Source organism: Lithobates pipiens, unplaced genomic scaffold (genome assembly GCF_037356315.1).
Source record: "Lithobates pipiens isolate NorthernLeopardFrog02 unplaced genomic scaffold, aLitPip1_a1.2 Scaffold_10, whole genome shotgun sequence".
NCBI lineage: Eukaryota > Metazoa > Chordata > Amphibia > Anura > Ranidae > Lithobates > Lithobates pipiens.
The window spans coordinates 53,615,692-53,633,942 of NW_027507686.1; the positions used below are offsets into that span (position 1 = coordinate 53,615,692).

General features: G+C 47.1%; 1 protein-coding gene across 1 annotated transcript in view; it reads left to right on the forward strand.

Moving 5' to 3' along the window:
• Positions 1 to 6,821: 6,821 nt before the first annotated feature.
• Positions 6,822 to 18,251, forward strand: part of AMFR (autocrine motility factor receptor) — a 56,727-nt gene continuing 45,297 nt past the window's right edge. The window contains exon 1 of the mRNA XM_077455082.1: positions 6,822 to 7,197. Within this exon, the coding sequence (XP_077311208.1) occupies positions 6,985 to 7,197 (213 nt within the window). The 5' untranslated portion in view covers positions 6,822 to 6,984. The remainder of the gene's footprint in view (positions 7,198 to 18,251) is intronic.

Consider the following 18,251-nt stretch of genomic DNA (forward strand, 5'->3'; position numbering starts at 1 on the left):
TTTGACTATTTCTTTCACCATGTTCCTAGTCTCTGACTATCTCTTGCACCATGTTCCTAGTCTCTGACTATCTCTTACACCATGTTCCTAGTCTTTGACCATCTCTTGCACTATGCTCCTGGTGTCTGACTATCTCTTGCACTATGTTCCTGGTCTCTGACCATCTCTTGCACTAAGCTCCCAGTCTCTGACCATCTCTTGCGCCATGCTCCTGATCTCTGACCATCTCTTGCTCCATGCTCCTGGTCTCTGACCATCTCTTGCGCTATGCTCCTGGTCTCTGACCATCTCTAGTGCCATGCTCCTGGTCTCTGACCATCTCTTGCGCTATGCTCCTAGTCTCTGACCATCTCTTGCGCCATGCTCCTGGTCTCTGACCATCTCTTGCGCCATGCTCCTGGTCTCTGACCATCTCTTGCGCCATGCTCCTGGTCTCTGACCATCTCTTGCACCATGTTCCTAGTCTCTGACCATCTCTTGCGCCATGCTCCTGGTCTTTGACTATCTCTTGCACCATGTTCCTAGTCTCTATCTCTTGCACCATGCCCCTAGTCTCTGACCATCTCTTGTGCCATGCTCCTGGTCTTTGACTATTTCTTTCACCATATTCCTAGTCTCTGACTATCTCTTGCACCATGTTCCTAGTCTCTGACTATCTCTTACACCATGTTCCTAGTCTTTGACCATCTCTTGCACTATGCTCCTGGTCTCTGACCATCTCTTGCACTATGCTCCTGGTCTCTGACCTTCTCTTGCGCCATGCTCCTGGTCTCTGACTATCTCTTGCACCGTGTTCCTAGTCTCTGATCATCTCTTGTACCATGCTTCTAGTCTCTGACTATCTCTTGCACTATGCTCCTAGTCTCTGAGCATCTCTTGCTCCATGCTCCTGGTCTCTGACCATCTCTTGCGCTATGCTCCTGGTCTCTGACCATCTCTAGCGCCATGCTCCTGGTCTCTGACCATCTCTTGCGCTATGCTCCTAGTCTCTGACCATCTCTTGCGCCATGCTCCTGGTCTCTGACCATCTCTTGCGCCATGCTCCTGGTCTCTGACCATCTCTTGCGCCATGCTCCTGGTCTCTGACCATCTCTTGCACCATGTTCCTAGTCTCTGACCATCTCTTGCGCCATGCTCCTGGTCTTTGACTATCTCTTGCACCATGTTCCTAGTCTCTATCTCTTGCACCATGCCCCTAGTCTCTGACCATCTCTTGTGCCATGCTCCTGGTCTTTGACTATTTCTTTCACCATGTTCCTAGTCTCTGACTATCTCTTGCACCATGTTCCTAGTCTCTGACTATCTCTTACACCATGTTCCTAGTCTTTGACCATCTCTTGCACTATGCTCCTGGTCTCTGACCATCTCTTGCACTATGCTCCTGGTCTCTGACCTTCTCTTGCGCCATGCTCCTGGTCTCTGACTATCTCTTGCACCGTGTTCCTAGTCTCTGATCATCTCTTGTACCATGCTTCTAGTCTCTGAGTATCTCTTGCACTATGCTCCTAGTCTCTGAGCATCTCTTGCACCATGTTCCTGGTCTCTGACCATCTCTTGCACCATGCTCCTAGTCTCTAAGCATCTCTTGCACCATGTCCCTGGTCTCTGACCATCTCTTGCACCATGTTCCTGGTCTCTGACCATCTCTTGCACCATGTTCCTGGTCTCTGACCATCTCTTGCACCATGCTCCTAGTCTCTGACTATCTGTTGCACTATGCTCCTGGTCTCTGACCATCTTTTGCACCATGCTCCTAGTCTCTGACCATCTCTTGCACCATGTTCCTGGTCTCTGACCATCTCTTGCACCATGTCCCTAGTCTCTGACCATCTCTTGTACCATGTTCCTAGTCTCTGACCAACTCTTGCACCATTCTCCTTGTCTCTGACCATCTCTTGCGCCATGCTCCTAGTCTCTGACCATCTCTTGCGCCATGCTCCTGGTCTCTGACCATCTCTTGCGCCATGCTCCTAGTCTCTGACCATATCTTGCACCATGCTCCCGGTCTCTGACCATCTCTTGCACCATGCTCCTAGTCTCTGACCATATCTTGCACCATGCTCCTGGTCTTTGACTATCTCTTTCACCATGTTCCTAGTCTCTGACTATCTCTTGCACCATGTTCCTAGTCTCTGATCATCTCTTGTACCATGCTCCTAGTCTCTGACTATCTCTTGCACTATGTTCCTAGTCTCTGAGCATCTCTTGCACCATGTTCCTGGTCTCTGACCATCTCTTGCACCCTAGTCTCTGACCATCTCTTGCACCATGCTCCTGGTCTCTGACCATCTCTTGCACCATGCTCCTAGTCTCTGACCATCTCTTGCACCATGCTCCTGGTCTCTGACCATCTCTTGCACCATGCTCCTGGTCTTTGACTATCTCGTTCACCATGTTCCTAGTCTCTGACTATCACTTGCACCATGTTCCTAGTCTCTGACTATCTCTTACACCATGTTCCTAGTCTTTGACCATCTCTTGCGCCATGCTCCTAGTCTCTGACTATCTGTTGCACTATGCTCCTGGTCTCTGACCATCTCTTGCACCATGCTCCTAGTCTCTGAGCATCTCTTGCACCATGTTCCTGGTCTCTGACCATCTCTTGCACCATGTTCCTGGTCTCTGACCATCTCTTGCACCATGTTCCTGGTCTTTGACCATCTCTTGCGCCATGCTCCTAGTCTCTGACTATCTCTTGCACTATGTTCCTGGTCTCTGACCATCTCTTGCACTAAGCTCCTGGTCTCTGACAAGCTCTTGCACTATGCTCCTGGTCTCTGACAAGTTCTTGCACTATGCTCCTGGTCTCTGACAAGCTCTTGCACTATGCTCCTGGTCTCTGACTATCTCTTGCACCATGCTCCCGGTCTCTGACTATCTCTTGCACCATGTTCTTAGTCTCTGATCATCTCTTGCGCCATGCTCCTGGTCTTTGACTATCTCTTTCACCATGTTCCTAGTCTCTGACTATCTCTTGCACCATGTTCCTAGTCTCTGATCATCTCTTGTACCATGCTCCTAGTCTCTGACTATCTCTTGCACTATGCTCCTAGTCTCTGAGCATCTCTTGCACCATGTTCCTGGTCTCTGACCATCTCTTGCACCCTAGTCTCTGACCATCTCTTGCACCATGCTCCTGGTCTCTGACCATCTCTTGCACCATGCTCCTAGTCTCTGACCATCTCTTGCACCATGCTCCTGGTCTCTGACCATCTCTTGCACCATGCTCCTGGTCTTTGACTATCTCGTTCACCATGTTCCTAGTCTCTGACTATCTCTTGCACCATGTTCCTAGTCTCTGACTATCTCTTACACCATGTTCCTAGTCTTTGACCATCTCTTGCGCCATGCTCCTAGTCTCTGACTATCTGTTGCACTATGCTCCTGGTCTCTGACCATCTCTTGCACCATGCTCCTAGTCTCTGAGCATCTCTTGCACCATGTTCCTGGTCTCTGACCATCTCTTGCACCATGTTCCTGGTCTCTGACCATCTCTTGCACCATGTTCCTGGTCTTTGACCATCTCTTGCGCCATGCTCCTAGTCTCTGACTATCTCTTGCACTATGTTCCTGGTCTCTGACCATCTCTTGCACTAAGCTCCTGGTCTCTGACAAGCTCTTGCACTATGCTCCTGGTCTCTGACAAGCTCTTGCACTATGCTCCTGGTCTCTGACAAGCTCTTGCACTATGCTCCCGGTCTCTGACTATCTCTTGCACCATGCTCCCGGTCTCTGACTATCTCTTGCACCATGTTCTTAGTCTCTGATCATCTCTTGCACCATGCTCCTAGTCTCTGGCTATCTCTTGCACTATGCTCCTAGTCTCTGACCATCTCTTGCACCACGCTCCTGGTCTTTGACTATCTCTTGCACCATGCTCCTGGTCTCTGACCATCTCTTGCACCATGTTCCTAGTCTCTATCTCTTGCACCATGTTCCTAGTCTCTGACTATCTCTTGTACCATGTTCCTAGTCTCTGACCATCTCTTGCACCATGTTCCTAGTCTCTGACCATCTCTTGCACCATGCTTCTAGTCTCTGACCATCTCTTGCACCATGTTCCTAGTCTCTGACCATCTCTTGCACCATGTTCCTGGTCTGTGACCATCTCTTGCACAATGTTCCTGGTCTCTGACCATCTCTTGCACCATGCTCCTGGTCTCTGACCATCTCTTACACCATGTTACTGGTCTCTGACCATCTCTTGCGCCATGTTCCTAGTCTCTGACCATCTCTTGCACCATGTTCCTGGTCTCTGACCATCTCTTGCACCATGCTCCTGGTCTCTGACCATCTCTTGCACCATGTTCCTAATCTCTGACCATCTCTTGCACCATGTTCCTAATCTCTGACCATCTCTTGCACCATGTTCCTGGTCTCTGACCATCTCTTGCACCATGTTCCTAGTCTGTGACCATCTCTTGCACCATGTTCCTAGTCTCTGACCATCTCTTGCACCATGTTCCTAATCTCTGACCATCTCTTGCACCATGTTCCTGGTCTCTGACCATCTCTTGCACCATGCTCCTGGTCTCTGACCATCTCTTGCACCATGTTCCTAATCTCTGACCATCTCTTGCACCATGTTCCTAATCTCTGACCATCTCTTGCACCATGTTCCTAATCTCTGACCATCTCTTGCACCATGTTCCTAGTCTGTGACCATCTCTTGCACCATGCTCCTAGTCTGTGACCATCTCTTGCACCATGTTCCTAATCTCTGACCATCTCTTGCACCATGTTCCTAGTCTGTGACCATCTCTTGCACCATGCTCCTAGTCTGTGACCATCTCTTGCACCATGTTCCTAATCTCTGACCATCTCTTGCACCATGTTCCTAGTCTCTGACCATCTCTTGCACCATGCTCCTAGTCTGTGACCATCTCTTGCACCATGTTCCTAATCTCTGACCATCTCTTGCACCATGTTCCTAGTCTGTGACCATCTCTTGCACCATGCTCCTAGTCTGTGACCATCTCTTGCACCATGTTCCTGGTCTCTGACCATCTCTTGCACCATGTTCCTGGTCTCTGACCATCTCTTGCACCATGTTCCTGGTCTTTGACCATCTCTTGCGCCATGCTCCTAGTCTCTGACTATCTCTTGCACTATGTTCCTGGTCTCTGACCATCTCTTGCACTAAGCTCCTGGTCTCTGACAAGCTCTTGCACTATGCTCCTGGTCTCTGACAAGCTCTTGCACTATGCTCCTGGTCTCTGACAAGCTCTTGCACTATGCTCCCGGTCTCTGACTATCTCTTGCACCATGCTCCCGGTCTCTGACTATCTCTTGCACCATGTTCTTAGTCTCTGATCATCTCTTGCACCATGCTCCTAGTCTCTGGCTATCTCTTGCACTATGCTCCTAGTCTCTGACCATCTCTTGCACCACGCTCCTGGTCTTTGACTATCTCTTGCACCATGCTCCTGGTCTCTGACCATCTCTTGCACCATGTTCCTAGTCTCTATCTCTTGCACCATGTTCCTAGTCTCTGACTATCTCTTGTACCATGTTCCTAGTCTCTGACCATCTCTTGCACCATGTTCCTAGTCTCTGACCATCTCTTGCACCATGCTTCTAGTCTCTGACCATCTCTTGCACCATGTTCCTAGTCTCTGACCATCTCTTGCACCATGTTCCTGGTCTGTGACCATCTCTTGCACAATGTTCCTGGTCTCTGACCATCTCTTGCACCATGCTCCTGGTCTCTGACCATCTCTTACACCATGTTACTGGTCTCTGACCATCTCTTGCGCCATGTTCCTAGTCTCTGACCATCTCTTGCACCATGTTCCTGGTCTCTGACCATCTCTTGCACCATGCTCCTGGTCTCTGACCATCTCTTGCACCATGTTCCTAATCTCTGACCATCTCTTGCACCATGTTCCTAATCTCTGACCATCTCTTGCACCATGTTCCTGGTCTCTGACCATCTCTTGCACCATGTTCCTAGTCTGTGACCATCTCTTGCACCATGTTCCTAGTCTCTGACCATCTCTTGCACCATGTTCCTAATCTCTGACCATCTCTTGCACCATGTTCCTGGTCTCTGACCATCTCTTGCACCATGCTCCTGGTCTCTGACCATCTCTTGCACCATGTTCCTAATCTCTGACCATCTCTTGCACCATGTTCCTAATCTCTGACCATCTCTTGCACCATGTTCCTAATCTCTGACCATCTCTTGCACCATGTTCCTAGTCTGTGACCATCTCTTGCACCATGCTCCTAGTCTGTGACCATCTCTTGCACCATGTTCCTAATCTCTGACCATCTCTTGCACCATGTTCCTAGTCTGTGACCATCTCTTGCACCATGCTCCTAGTCTGTGACCATCTCTTGCACCATGTTCCTAATCTCTGACCATCTCTTGCACCATGTTCCTAGTCTCTGACCATCTCTTGCACCATGCTCCTAGTCTGTGACCATCTCTTGCACCATGTTCCTAATCTCTGACCATCTCTTGCACCATGTTCCTAGTCTCTGACCATCTCTTGCACCATGTTCCTAATCTCTGACCATCTCTTTCACCATGCTCCTGGTCTCTGACCATCTCTTGCACCATGCTCCTACTCTCTGACAAATTCTTTATTTAAAATTTTTTTGCAGTCTTTGACAGTATTCTGTAGTATGACATTCAGTCACCTTCATAATCTACCCTTTGATGGACTCAGGGGCAATACTTGAACCCTTCTCCTGTGTGTTAGGTGAGCCCGCTGTACACTGGAGAAGGCAGGCTGGTCATGTGATCCGCTGTCACCCGGCGGACTCCTCACCTTTCCCCCAGCGGCGTGGTGTTGGGGAATGTGGCGGCCGGCAGGGGGCGCAGTGGGAATGGTAAACAGGCCGGGGTTAGGGTAGTGAGCGGGGAAGACGCAGTGGTTGGCCCGGCTGTCCCGGAGGTTTCTGTCCGTGTCGTGTCATCCCCACATTTCACCTCCGGTTACCGAGTGAGGCCGAAGAGGGCCCCGGGCTCTCATAGACATGCCTCTGCTCTTCCTTGAGCGATTTCCATGGCCGAGCCTGCGGACGTACACTGGTCTGAGCGGCCTGCTACTGGGCCTCAGCCTACTGAGCGCCTACCGGAGCCTGAGCGGGGAGCTGGAGGAGGAGGAGCAGGCAGAGCTGCCAGAAGACACCGGGGACTTGGTGCACGAACTAGGCCGATACCTAGTCAATGACAGCCTGGGAGTATGGGTGAGTGAGGGGAGTATGGGTGAGTGAGGGGAGAAACCACAGGGTATGGAAGAGAGAGGGGAGAGAAGCCACAGCGTGAGGTGAGATGGGGGTATGGGTGAATGAGGGGAGAGGAGCCACGCAGTGTGGGTGAATGAGGGGAGAGGAGCCGCGCAGTGTGGGTGAATGTGGGGAGAGGAGCCGCGCAGTGTGGGTGAATGTGGGGAGAGGAGCCGCGCAGTGTGGGTGAATGTGGGGAGAGGAGCCGCGCAGTGTGGGTGAATGAGGGGAGAGGAGCCGCGCAGTGTGGGTGAATGAGGGGAGAGGAGCCGCGCAGCGCGGGTGAATGTGGGGGAGAGGAGCCGCGCAGCGCGGGTGAATGTGGGGGAGAGGAGCCGCGCAGCGCGGGTGAATGTGGGGGAGAGGAGCCGCGCAGCGCGGGTGAATGTGGGGGAGAGGAGCAGCGCGGGTGAATGTGGGGGAGAGGAGCCGCGCAGCGCTGGTGAATGTGGGTGAGAGGAGCCACGCAGTGCGGGGGAGAGGAGCCACGCAGTGCGGGGGAGAGGAGCCGCGCAGCGCGGGTGAATGTGGGGGAGAGGAGCCGCGCAGCGCGGGTGAATGTGGGGGAGAGGAGCCGCGCAGCGCGGGTGAATGTGGGGGAGAGGAGCCGCGCAGCGCGGGTGAATGTGGGGGAGAGGAGCCGCGCAGCACTGGTGAATGTGGGTGAGAGGAGCCACGCAGCGCGGGGGAGAGGAGCCGCGCAGCGCGGGTGAATGTGGGGGAGAGGAGCCGCGCAGCGCGGGTGAATGTGGGGGAGAGGAGCCAGCCGCGCAGGCTGGTTGAATGAGGGGAGAGGAGCCGCGCAGGGTGGTTGAATGAGGGGAGAGGAGCCGCGCAGGGTGGTTGAATGAGGGGAGAGGAGCCGCGCAGTGTGGGTGAATGAGGGGCCCTGGGGGAGAGGAACGTGACTATAGAGTAATAATGATTGTGGGAAGAACAATGGAAGTGTACTGTGTGTGTGAGAGAGAAGTGAAGGGAGAAGCAGAGTTTGTACTCCGATTTCTTGCTTATGAAAAGAAAAGAGCTGATTTGTTGGTTGGGGACAATCCACCGCTGTTGGTCCAGTTTGCTGTGTTCCAGTTCTTGTAAATAAGCTCCTCGGGGAACCTTTATACTGGTTTGAGGTGATTTGTGAGGGGCCGGTGCACACCATAGAAACGCAGTCTGCATGCGGTCCAGATGCTTTTTTGCATGCACGTTTTTGATGCGTTCCAGTGCGTTTTTGTTGCAGTCCAGTGCATTTCTGTCCCCTTTTTTTCCTTAACCTTAAATAAGAACATGGATGTTCCAGTGCGTTCCTGTGAGTTTTTGATGCTTTTTAGGCCCAGTTCACAATCACACCTCATGCAGTGCACTGCATTTTTTTTCTGCATAGAAAGCTGGTTAATATTATTTAAGGTACTTTTATAGCGCCGTCAATTTATGCAACGCTTTACATATACGTCTTGCATTCACATTGGTCCGTACCCTCAAGGAGCCCACAATCCAAGGTCCCCAACTCACATTCATATACTAGGGCCATATTTTGGACAGAAGCCAATTAACCTACCTGCATGTCTTTGGAGTGTGGGAGGAAACCGGAGTACCCAGAGGAAAACCACACAGGCACAGGGAGAACATGCAAACTCCAGGCAGGTAGTGTCATGGTCTGGATTTGAACCAGCAACCCTTTTTACTGCTAGGCGAGAGTGCTACCCACTACACCACTGTGCCGTCGTATATATGGTTTTCAATGGCATAGTTCACACCAGTGCTTGCAGTTCCAGTGCGTTCCAGATAAAAAAAGTAGAACATGCTACATTTTTCCTGCACTGGAATGCTGTAAGACCCCTTTCACACCACGCCGCCCATAGTGTAGGCGGTAAAACGCCGGTATTTTTAGCAGCGTCTTACCGTCGTATTTGCGGCGCATTTCGGCCGCTAGCGGGGTGCTTCCCCCCCGCTAGCGGCCAAGAAAGGGTTAAAACTGCCCGCAATATGCCGCAATAGCGGCGTTTTGCCGGCGGTATTACAGCGCTGCCCCATTGATTTCAATGGGGAGCAGCGGTGGAGGAGCGGTAAACACACCGCTCCTTCACCGCTCCAAAGAAGCTTCTGGCAGAACTTTTCCTGACGTCCTGCCAGCGCACCCTCGGGGCTTTCACACTACAGACAATGGTGCAGCAGTTTTAGGGCGGATTGCAGGCGTCATTTCTAATGCTATAGTGCCTGCAAAACGCCCTGGTGTGACAGGGGTCTAAGGAGCATCAAAAACTCACGAAAACGCACTGGAATACCCATGTTCTTAAGGTTAACCACTTCAGCCCCGGAAGAATATACCTCCTTCCTGACCAGAGCACGTTTTGCGATTCGTCACGACGTCGCTTTAACTGACAATTGTGCGACGTGTCTCCCAAACAAAATTGACATCCTTTTTTTTTCCCCCACATATAGAGCTTTCTTCTGGTGGTATTTGATCACCTCTGCGATTTTATTTTTTATTTTTTGCGCTATAAACAAAAAAAGAGCGACAATTTAAAAAAAAAAAACTCATTATTTTTTACTTTTTGCTATAATAAATATCCCCCAAAAATTTATAAAAAAAACTATCTTTTTTCCCTCAGTTTAGGTCGATACGTATTCTTCTACATATTTTTTGGGTAAAAAATAAATGATTGATTGTTTGCGCAAAAGTTATAGCGTTTACAAAATAGGGGATAGTTTTATGGCATTTTTATCAATATTTTTTTTAAATGGCAGCGATCAGCGATTTTTATCGTGACTGCGATATTATGGAGGACACATCGGACATTTTTGACACATTTTTGTGACCATTGTCATTTATACAGCAATCTGCTATACAAATCCACTGATTCCTGTGTAAATGACACTGGCAGTGTAGGGGTTAAGTGTGTCCTAGGGGCGTGTTACTAACTGTGGGGGCCGTGGCTGTGTTTTGCTGATCACTGATCTCTGCTCCAATCACAGGGAGCAGAGATCAGTGTCACTGTTGCTAGGCAGAACAGGGAGATGCTTGTTTACTTTAGCATCTCCCCGTTCTTCCTCTCCGTGAGGCGATCGCTGGTACCCCCATGGCGATTGAGTCAGCGGGACCCACGACCGGACTCATGGAGCTTCCCGTGAGCGCCCCCGTCGCCTCTTGAAGGGCAACGTACAGGTACGTGATTCTCCCTGTACGAGCCCTTCTGCCCACATATATCGGAGTGAGGCAGTTGGGAAGCCGTTAAGGGGAAAAAAAAGGAGGGGAAAATGCCCTGGACTGAATCAAGAACGCGCATGCAAAAAAGCATCCGGACTGCATTTCTATGGTGTGAACGGGCCCTTACAGCGTTCCAGTACAATCCAGTGCAAGAAAAATTCAGCATGTTTTTTTTTTTTTACTGGAACTGCAAGCACTGGTGTGAACTATGCCATTCAAAACCATATAACCTACTTTGTATGCGTTTTTGATGCAGAAAAAAAACACACTGGACTGCATGTGGTGTGAACTGGGCTAAAGACTGCAGCAAGGAAAAAAAATTCTTGTGAGCTTAAGGCCTTAATCAGAATCAAGTCAACATGTTTTTCTATCAGTGGGTGGATAACGGCACACCCCAGACAACACTGGCCAAATATACTGGTTTCTTGTACTGTCAGAGTCGGAAACATGCATTCCCCTGCTTCAAAAGCAGTCATTGAATGTCATTACAGATGTAAAATCAATTTTAAAGAGTAACTCCACTTTCTAGAGGATGTTACTTGCTGCATGTACACGAAATCTCTCCAAGCGGTGCATGTTTAGGAGATATTTACACTACCTATACAGTATCTCACAAAAGTGAGTACACCCCTCACATTTTTGTAAATATTTTATTATATCTTTTCATGTGACAACACTGAAGAAATGACACTTTGCTACAATGTAAAGTAGTGATTGTACAGCTTGTATAATAGTGTAAATTTGCTGTCCTCTCAAAATAACTCAACACACAGCCATTAATGTCTAAACCGCTGCCAACAAAAGTGAGTACACCGCTAAGTGAAAATGTCAAAATTGTGCCCAATTAGCCATTTTCCCTCCCCGGTGTCATGTGACTTGTTAGTATTATAAGGTCTCAGGAGTGAAGGGGGAGCAGGTGTGTTAAATTTATCGCTCTCACTCTCTTATACTGGTCACTGGAAGTTCAACATGGCACCTCATTGCAAATAACTCTGAGGATCTGAAAAAAAGGAATTGTTGCTCTACATAAAGATGGCTTAGACTATAAGAAGATTGCCAAGACCCTGATACTGAGCTGCAGCACGGTGGCCAAGACCATACAGCAGTTTAACAGGACAGGTTCCACTCAGAACAGGCCTCGCCATGGTCGACCAAAGAAGTTGAGTGCACATGCCCAGCATCATATCCAGAGGTTGTCTTTGGGAAATTGATGTGTGAGTGCTGCAGAGGATGAAGGGGTACCTGTCAGTGCTCAGAACATACGCCTCCCACTGAAAATTGGTCTGCATGACTGTCATTCCAGAAGGAAGCCTCTTGTAAAGATGACACACAAAAAAGCCTGCAAACAGTTTGCTGAAGACAAGCAGACTAAACACATGGATTACTGAAACCACGTCCTGTGGTCTGATGAGACCAAGATAAACTTATTTGGTTCAGATGGTGTCAAGCGTGTGTGGTGGCAACCAGGTGAGGAGCACAAAGACAGGTGTGTCTTGCCTACAGTCAAGCATGATGGTGGGAATGTCATGGTCGGGCTGAATGAGTGCTGCCGGCACTGGGGAGCTACAGTTCATTGAGGGAACCATGAATACCAACATGTACTGTGACATACTGAAGCAGAGGATGATCCCCTCCCTTTTGAGACTGGGCCACAGGGCAGTATTCCAACATAACTACCCCAAACACACCTCCAAGATGACCACTGCCTTGCTAAAGAAGCTGAGGGTAAAGGTGATGGACTGGCCAAGCATGTCTCCAGACCTAAACCCTATTGAGCATCTGTGGAACATCCTCAAATGGAAGGCGGAGGAGCGCAAGGTCTCTAACATCCACCAGCTCTGTGATCTCATCATGAAGGAGTGGAAGAGGACTCCAGTGGCAACCTGTGAAGTTCTGGTGAACTCCATGCCCAAGAGGAATAAGGTTGTGCTGGGAAATAATGGTGGCCACACAAAATATTGACACTTTGGGCCCAATTTGGACATTTTCACTTAGGGGTGTACTCACTTTTGTTGCCAGCGGTTTAGACATTAATGGCTGTGTTGAGTTATTTTGAGAGGACAGCAAATTTACACTGTTATAAATGGCTCGCTGTCACCATCTAGAAAAAAACTCAGCCATGCGTGGCTCCACCCACCGAGCCACGTCATTCATAAACAGCGTTCTGTGAATTAGAAAACTACAAGTCCCGACAGCATTTGCGGCTGTCATGTTGTAGTTCTCAATATACTACCAGAACACTGTAGATCCCTGTGCTACTTCATTCTCTCTTTCTGTTAGTGTGTATCTGCCTGGCCGTACCAAGTACAAGCAGACAGATACATGGACAAGTCTGTAGGAGTCTGCTGATTGTGAGTGCAATGCTTTACACAGAGTAAAGTAATAAATGCAAATTTTTTACCTGTAAAAAGGTGAACTTATCTCTTACAGAGATTCCAGCTTCAGTATATTTTCACGCTATTCTGATGACAGTGGCATATTAATGATCTGTAGCTACACAGGCAAGCATTGTAGAAGGTTCAAGTGGTAAGGAGAAAATAATCTGAGATTTGTAGCTGCTACAAAGTTACTAGTGTGACATAGTCCTTTGTATTAAGAAATTGCTTTTCACCCATGCAAACATCAAGCTTTCTCTACATGGATTAAATACTTGCGCAAACAGCATATTTCCATTTGTTAGATTTCTGAAAATGTTTTCGGTCATAAAACAATGTCACATGAAAATACATTTAGTGCTCTGAAATAAATATATCACTATGTATTCCAATATTGGATGCAGTATTTTAGGAATATGAGAGAACTTCAAATAAGAGTTTTTTTTTTTGTGTTTTTTTTTTAAAAAATAACAAACACATCATGCTTGCCTTCACTGTGCAGCTCGTTTTGCACAGAGTGGCCCCGATCCTCGTCTTCTGGGGTCCCCCAGCGGCTCTCGTGGCTCTTCCCCACATCGGAATAAACCCCTGGGAGAAGCGCTCTCTCAAAGGGGGTTACCTTGCGGGCGCATTACTGAGTCCAGCATTTGGCCCAATGTATGACTCGGCCCCGCCACCGGGGCTTATGTCATTGGATTTGAATGACAGCAGCGGGAGCCAATGGCTGCACTGCTATCAATCTAGTCCTGTGATGGCAAACCTTGGAACCCTATATGTTTTGGAACTACATTTCCCATGATGCTCATGCACTCTGCAGTGTATTAGCGCATCATGGGAAATGTAGTTTCAAAACATCTGGAGTGCCAAGGTTCGCCGTCACTGATCTAGCCAATCAGGACACAAGACACCGGCTAGAGCTGTTGTGCTCGTCCCCAGCACGAGAAAAAAGTGGCTTCAGGTAAGTAAAACAGGGGCACTGGGAGGCTGCTCCACTGCAGGAGGTTTTTTGCCTCAGTGCATTGAGGTGAAAAACCATGAAGGTTTACAACCCCTTTAATACTTTTGCATTAAACATGGCTTCCTGTTCAGCTTTTGGGCGTTAATTGTACAACACATAGTAAAACTTTAGCGAACGTGAGTTATTTGTTAATCAAATTTTATGAAGTCTTCAAATCATTTCTGTGTGTTGTATTTGTCAGCTCCTGCCACTGTAGTCCTTTGTAACCCATGTCATTCTATATTGCACCCTAATCCTTGGCCACTAGATAGCCAAGTGTAGATTAGATTTTCTCTCTGACTGGCTGATATATGATGCAATTTAGAACGATTCAGGCCACGTAACAGGTGGAGAATTGGAGCAAAGATCAGCAAAGTTAATGTTTTCACCGTTTTAGGAACTTTTCAGCACTTTCTAAGCGTTGGCCTCATAATGGATGTAGTTTGCTTTCTGGTTGAAATGGGTCCCTAAAAGTGGTTGTATACCCCTTTTTTTTTACATTTTTACCTACAGGTAAGCCTTTAATAAGGCTTACCTGTAGGTAAAATGGCTGTCTCCTAAACCTACCCTGTTTAGGGAGAGGTTCACCCTGCATGCTCGATCAGCGGTGCATGTGCAATGAAGGTCCGGCGTATCGTGCTGAAACAGAGGAATCCCATGCGCGGGAGTAACTTCATCACGGCTCCGGCCACTCGCATCGCCGGAGCCGCAAACCCGGAAGAACTGCAAAGTGGAAAATGTCACCTCCCTCGGCATTGACCTGGATGTGATGCGGGGGCATCGTTCTAAGGTAAGTTTTCATAATGAGCTAGTAATTACAGAGGACATCAGGGAAAGAATATTGTCTGAGCTGCTCCTGCTCTACATCTTGAAATGATTCACTGTGGTACTGGGCTCCCTGAAGGGGAAGGAGAGTATGGGAACCACTGCAGGTGTTGGGGGGGAGACGGCACTTTTCAAAGGGCAGGAATTTGGTGGCTATACAGTCCCCTGGATTAGTTCACTGAAAAGTCGGCTGTAAATAAAAATAAAAAATAAAAAATCATGCCAAGCTTGCAGCTACATCTGTGAGCTTGTTGTGACCACTGGAAATTCAGGAAGTTTATAAACAGCTTATGGAAGGTAATACCCTGGATCTCTATCAGCCTCTTGTAACATGTTCCCAGCCAAAAATGTTGCACGTCCACACTCTCCGACCCTCATTTCCTCTATTAGGTCTGCCGTTTCTGACAGTCCTTTCAAGCATTGCATATATTGAACATTATGTGCGTCCCTTTGGTGATGCCGCATTTGAGGCCTCTTTTAGCTTAAAAGTAGACAACCACTGATCTAACCTTTTATGCTGCCTGCAGGTGGAGGTCTCAGCTTTTTTTTTTTTTTAATGTCTCTTTATTATGTGATATAAAGAGGTTGTTTAAATAGATCAGTAGCTTAAAGGAGTTGTAAAAGCAGAAGGTTTTTAATCTTAATGCATTCTATTCTATGCATAAAAAAAACCTTTTGTGTGTAGCAGCCTCCCCAGCACCCCCTAATTACTTACCTGAGCCCAGTCTCTATAGCTATGTCCACAAATGTCTAGGCTGAGACACCGCAGTGGCACCATTGGCTCCCGTGGCTGTCAGCCAATCGGAGGAGAGAGGGGTCGGTGCTCCATGTCTAAATGAACACACGGAGCTGCTGACTGTAGGGGCCCTTGATAGGAGGGAGGGACCCGGAGCAGCAAAGAGGGAACTGTGAAGAGGAGGATCTGGGCTGCTCTGTGCAAAACCAACTGCAGAGAGGAGGCATGTATAGCATGTTTGTTGTTTAAAAAAAAACTATACTTTACAATTACTTTAAGCTGAAATTATACATACTCTTGGATGACTCAATATGAAGTTTCAAGTAAAAGTGAGCTGTTTTTGCTGTATTGTCTCTTTATCCTACTTATGGCCCTTATGGAAAACCGTATTAAAGCTGCATTCCAGGAATATGGCCAAATACAGTTTTGCATATCAAATGATATTCAGTTTTTTTTTTTTCCATCCAGTCCTGGGGTTTACACAGCCCTCCTAGGCTGTAAAATCGGGATGGTTGTAATGCACCCAAGCCTTATTAGGTTGCCTGTGTAGACCCTTCTTAGTCAAAGTTCTACTGTACCAAGGCTTACACAAAGCTGATATATCAATTTAGATATAGATTTACACTTGCTACATTCAAAAAATACATTTAGGGAGACACTTTCACCTTGCCAATTCAGGGCAAAATGGCCGAGTATGTTCAAAGGGGCCCCCTGACCCACTAATGCACAACTTGACTTTGCTCCCTGTGGCTCTATTTGCTGCCTCAATACCCATTGCTTCTGGATATGAGGAAGCATGTGGCTTCTTTCCATTGACAGTGCTTGGGTCTAGTAGCCGTTTGCTAGACTAGAATATTGGCTCAAGACAGAGTGTGAAGTCACTGCTCCCCCTGGCATCATATACTGGAGATATGGTGCTTGCTGCAATAGGGGGAGGAGCACAAGCAACATGAATATAAACTGTACTTTACACACACACCGTCATATCCTGAGTGGGCAGGGTGAACGTGTCTTTTTGATGAATTTTTAAGCAATTATTAACTGCATTTACACTCTTCTTTATTTACATTTACACTGCTTATTTAGTATGGTATTGACAGTCCATGTTTATTTGTAAAGTAAAGAATGTTTACTTCTCTGATTTTTAGTTACATGTTGCTCTTTCATTTTTATTTTTATTAAATTTTTTGCTTCTTAAATACTGGGATAACAACTTGGTACACATGTTAGATTAATCGTAGTATAAATAAATGTTTTTTTTTATTTTGAGAAGTGTTTAACAAGCGTGTTAGCATGCAACTATTACATAAACACTGCTTTGTATGTTTTGTGACTTCACTGTGTGTCTTCAGCAAGTATTTAGGTTTTTCATTTAGAGTTAGAGTTTTCTGTCACTAATCATGGCCAAGACAGGTTTGCCTACACAGCCTGATATACTACCTGATATGCTAGAAATGTATGACTGCTTTAATGAGCTATTTTAGGAAGCTGTGCCTTAAAATAGCCTGCCCATTTAGTTTGTAGCTTCTACGTGTCCTATGTGACTGTTGACGGTGAACTTGATGAGGTACAGGGTGGTACCTCTTCCATAACCTGCCGTATGACCACCTACTCTGGCCTTTTTCCACATTTTATAACTAGATCAGATGTTCAAAAATCCCCTCATACCGATCCCCCAGGAAAACAATATATTCTCAGCTGGGGAAGGGGACGGGGTGCAAATTTTAATTTCAGCAATGCCCAGAGTTTCTCTTTAATTCAATTGAATTGTTTCAAAATGCAATATGTTATTTCACAATGTCATCTGTCTAATTTTAAGGGAAAACGTGATAATTACTGCGCTAAAATTGCAGTTAGGCAATACGTGCAGCAGCTACATATGAATGTGACAAAAACTCATAAAAACGAAAAAGGACAAATGTAGCGCTAAAAATGAAAACAAAGGAAGAGTCCACTATAAGTTCATCAGGATGGATAATGGGTTCTCAAAACTCGTAAGTCAATCCTACATGCAGAAGGTCAGCAGTCAGCTGTACTTGGAAGAGTAGTAAAATCCGAATAAACCGATATGATGAAATACTCTTACCAGAGGGGGTGGACCTGTATGTCAGCGTCACTAGATCATACGAGCATGGAACGATAATCACTTGGAGCGACCGGGTCTATGGGGTCCTTCACCGTCCACAAGCGTCAAAGGAAATCGGCAGGCTAGAGCGTTGACAACCAGGGAATCCAAATGCGTGTTTCTCAAATCAATCAATATACATGTGGAGCAAATGTCATGTAAAAACATGAAAGAAAAAGGCTCCCAATGGTGTAGATCCGAGGGTACAGATTTTTTTTTTTTTCATTTGCAAAAAATGCCAAATATACAAAATAAGTAACAAAACATAAAAAGTAAAAATAAAAAATGTGATCACATAATTAAAAAGCAATATGGGAAGCGTGAGAAGCAGCCCTACGCATTTCGTCTGAGTTGGACTTCAACTGGGGCATCAAACAGCTCCCCCATATTGCTGAAATATATTTATACTTATCCTGGCCAAGTGCACCAATGGTGATGCCCCAGAAAGGTCAATGAGCATATTAGCCAATGGCAAAGGCAAAAACCAACCACACACCTATGTCCTTGTTGGACATTGGACGCCAGAATATATCTTTAATAGGTCAATTAATCCCCACAAAGACCATAAAAATTCCCCCAATCAATTATTTAAATCCAGGTCATATTGTGTTCAATTTTTTGTCTATTGTGATTGGGGGAATTTTTATGGTTCTGTTCATACACTTTTATTTTTTGGGCCTTTTAGTGATTTTTTTTTTTTTGTACGGCACAACACTAGGGATGGGCTAGCAGTTTGGCCTTAGCATCAGTGCACCCTG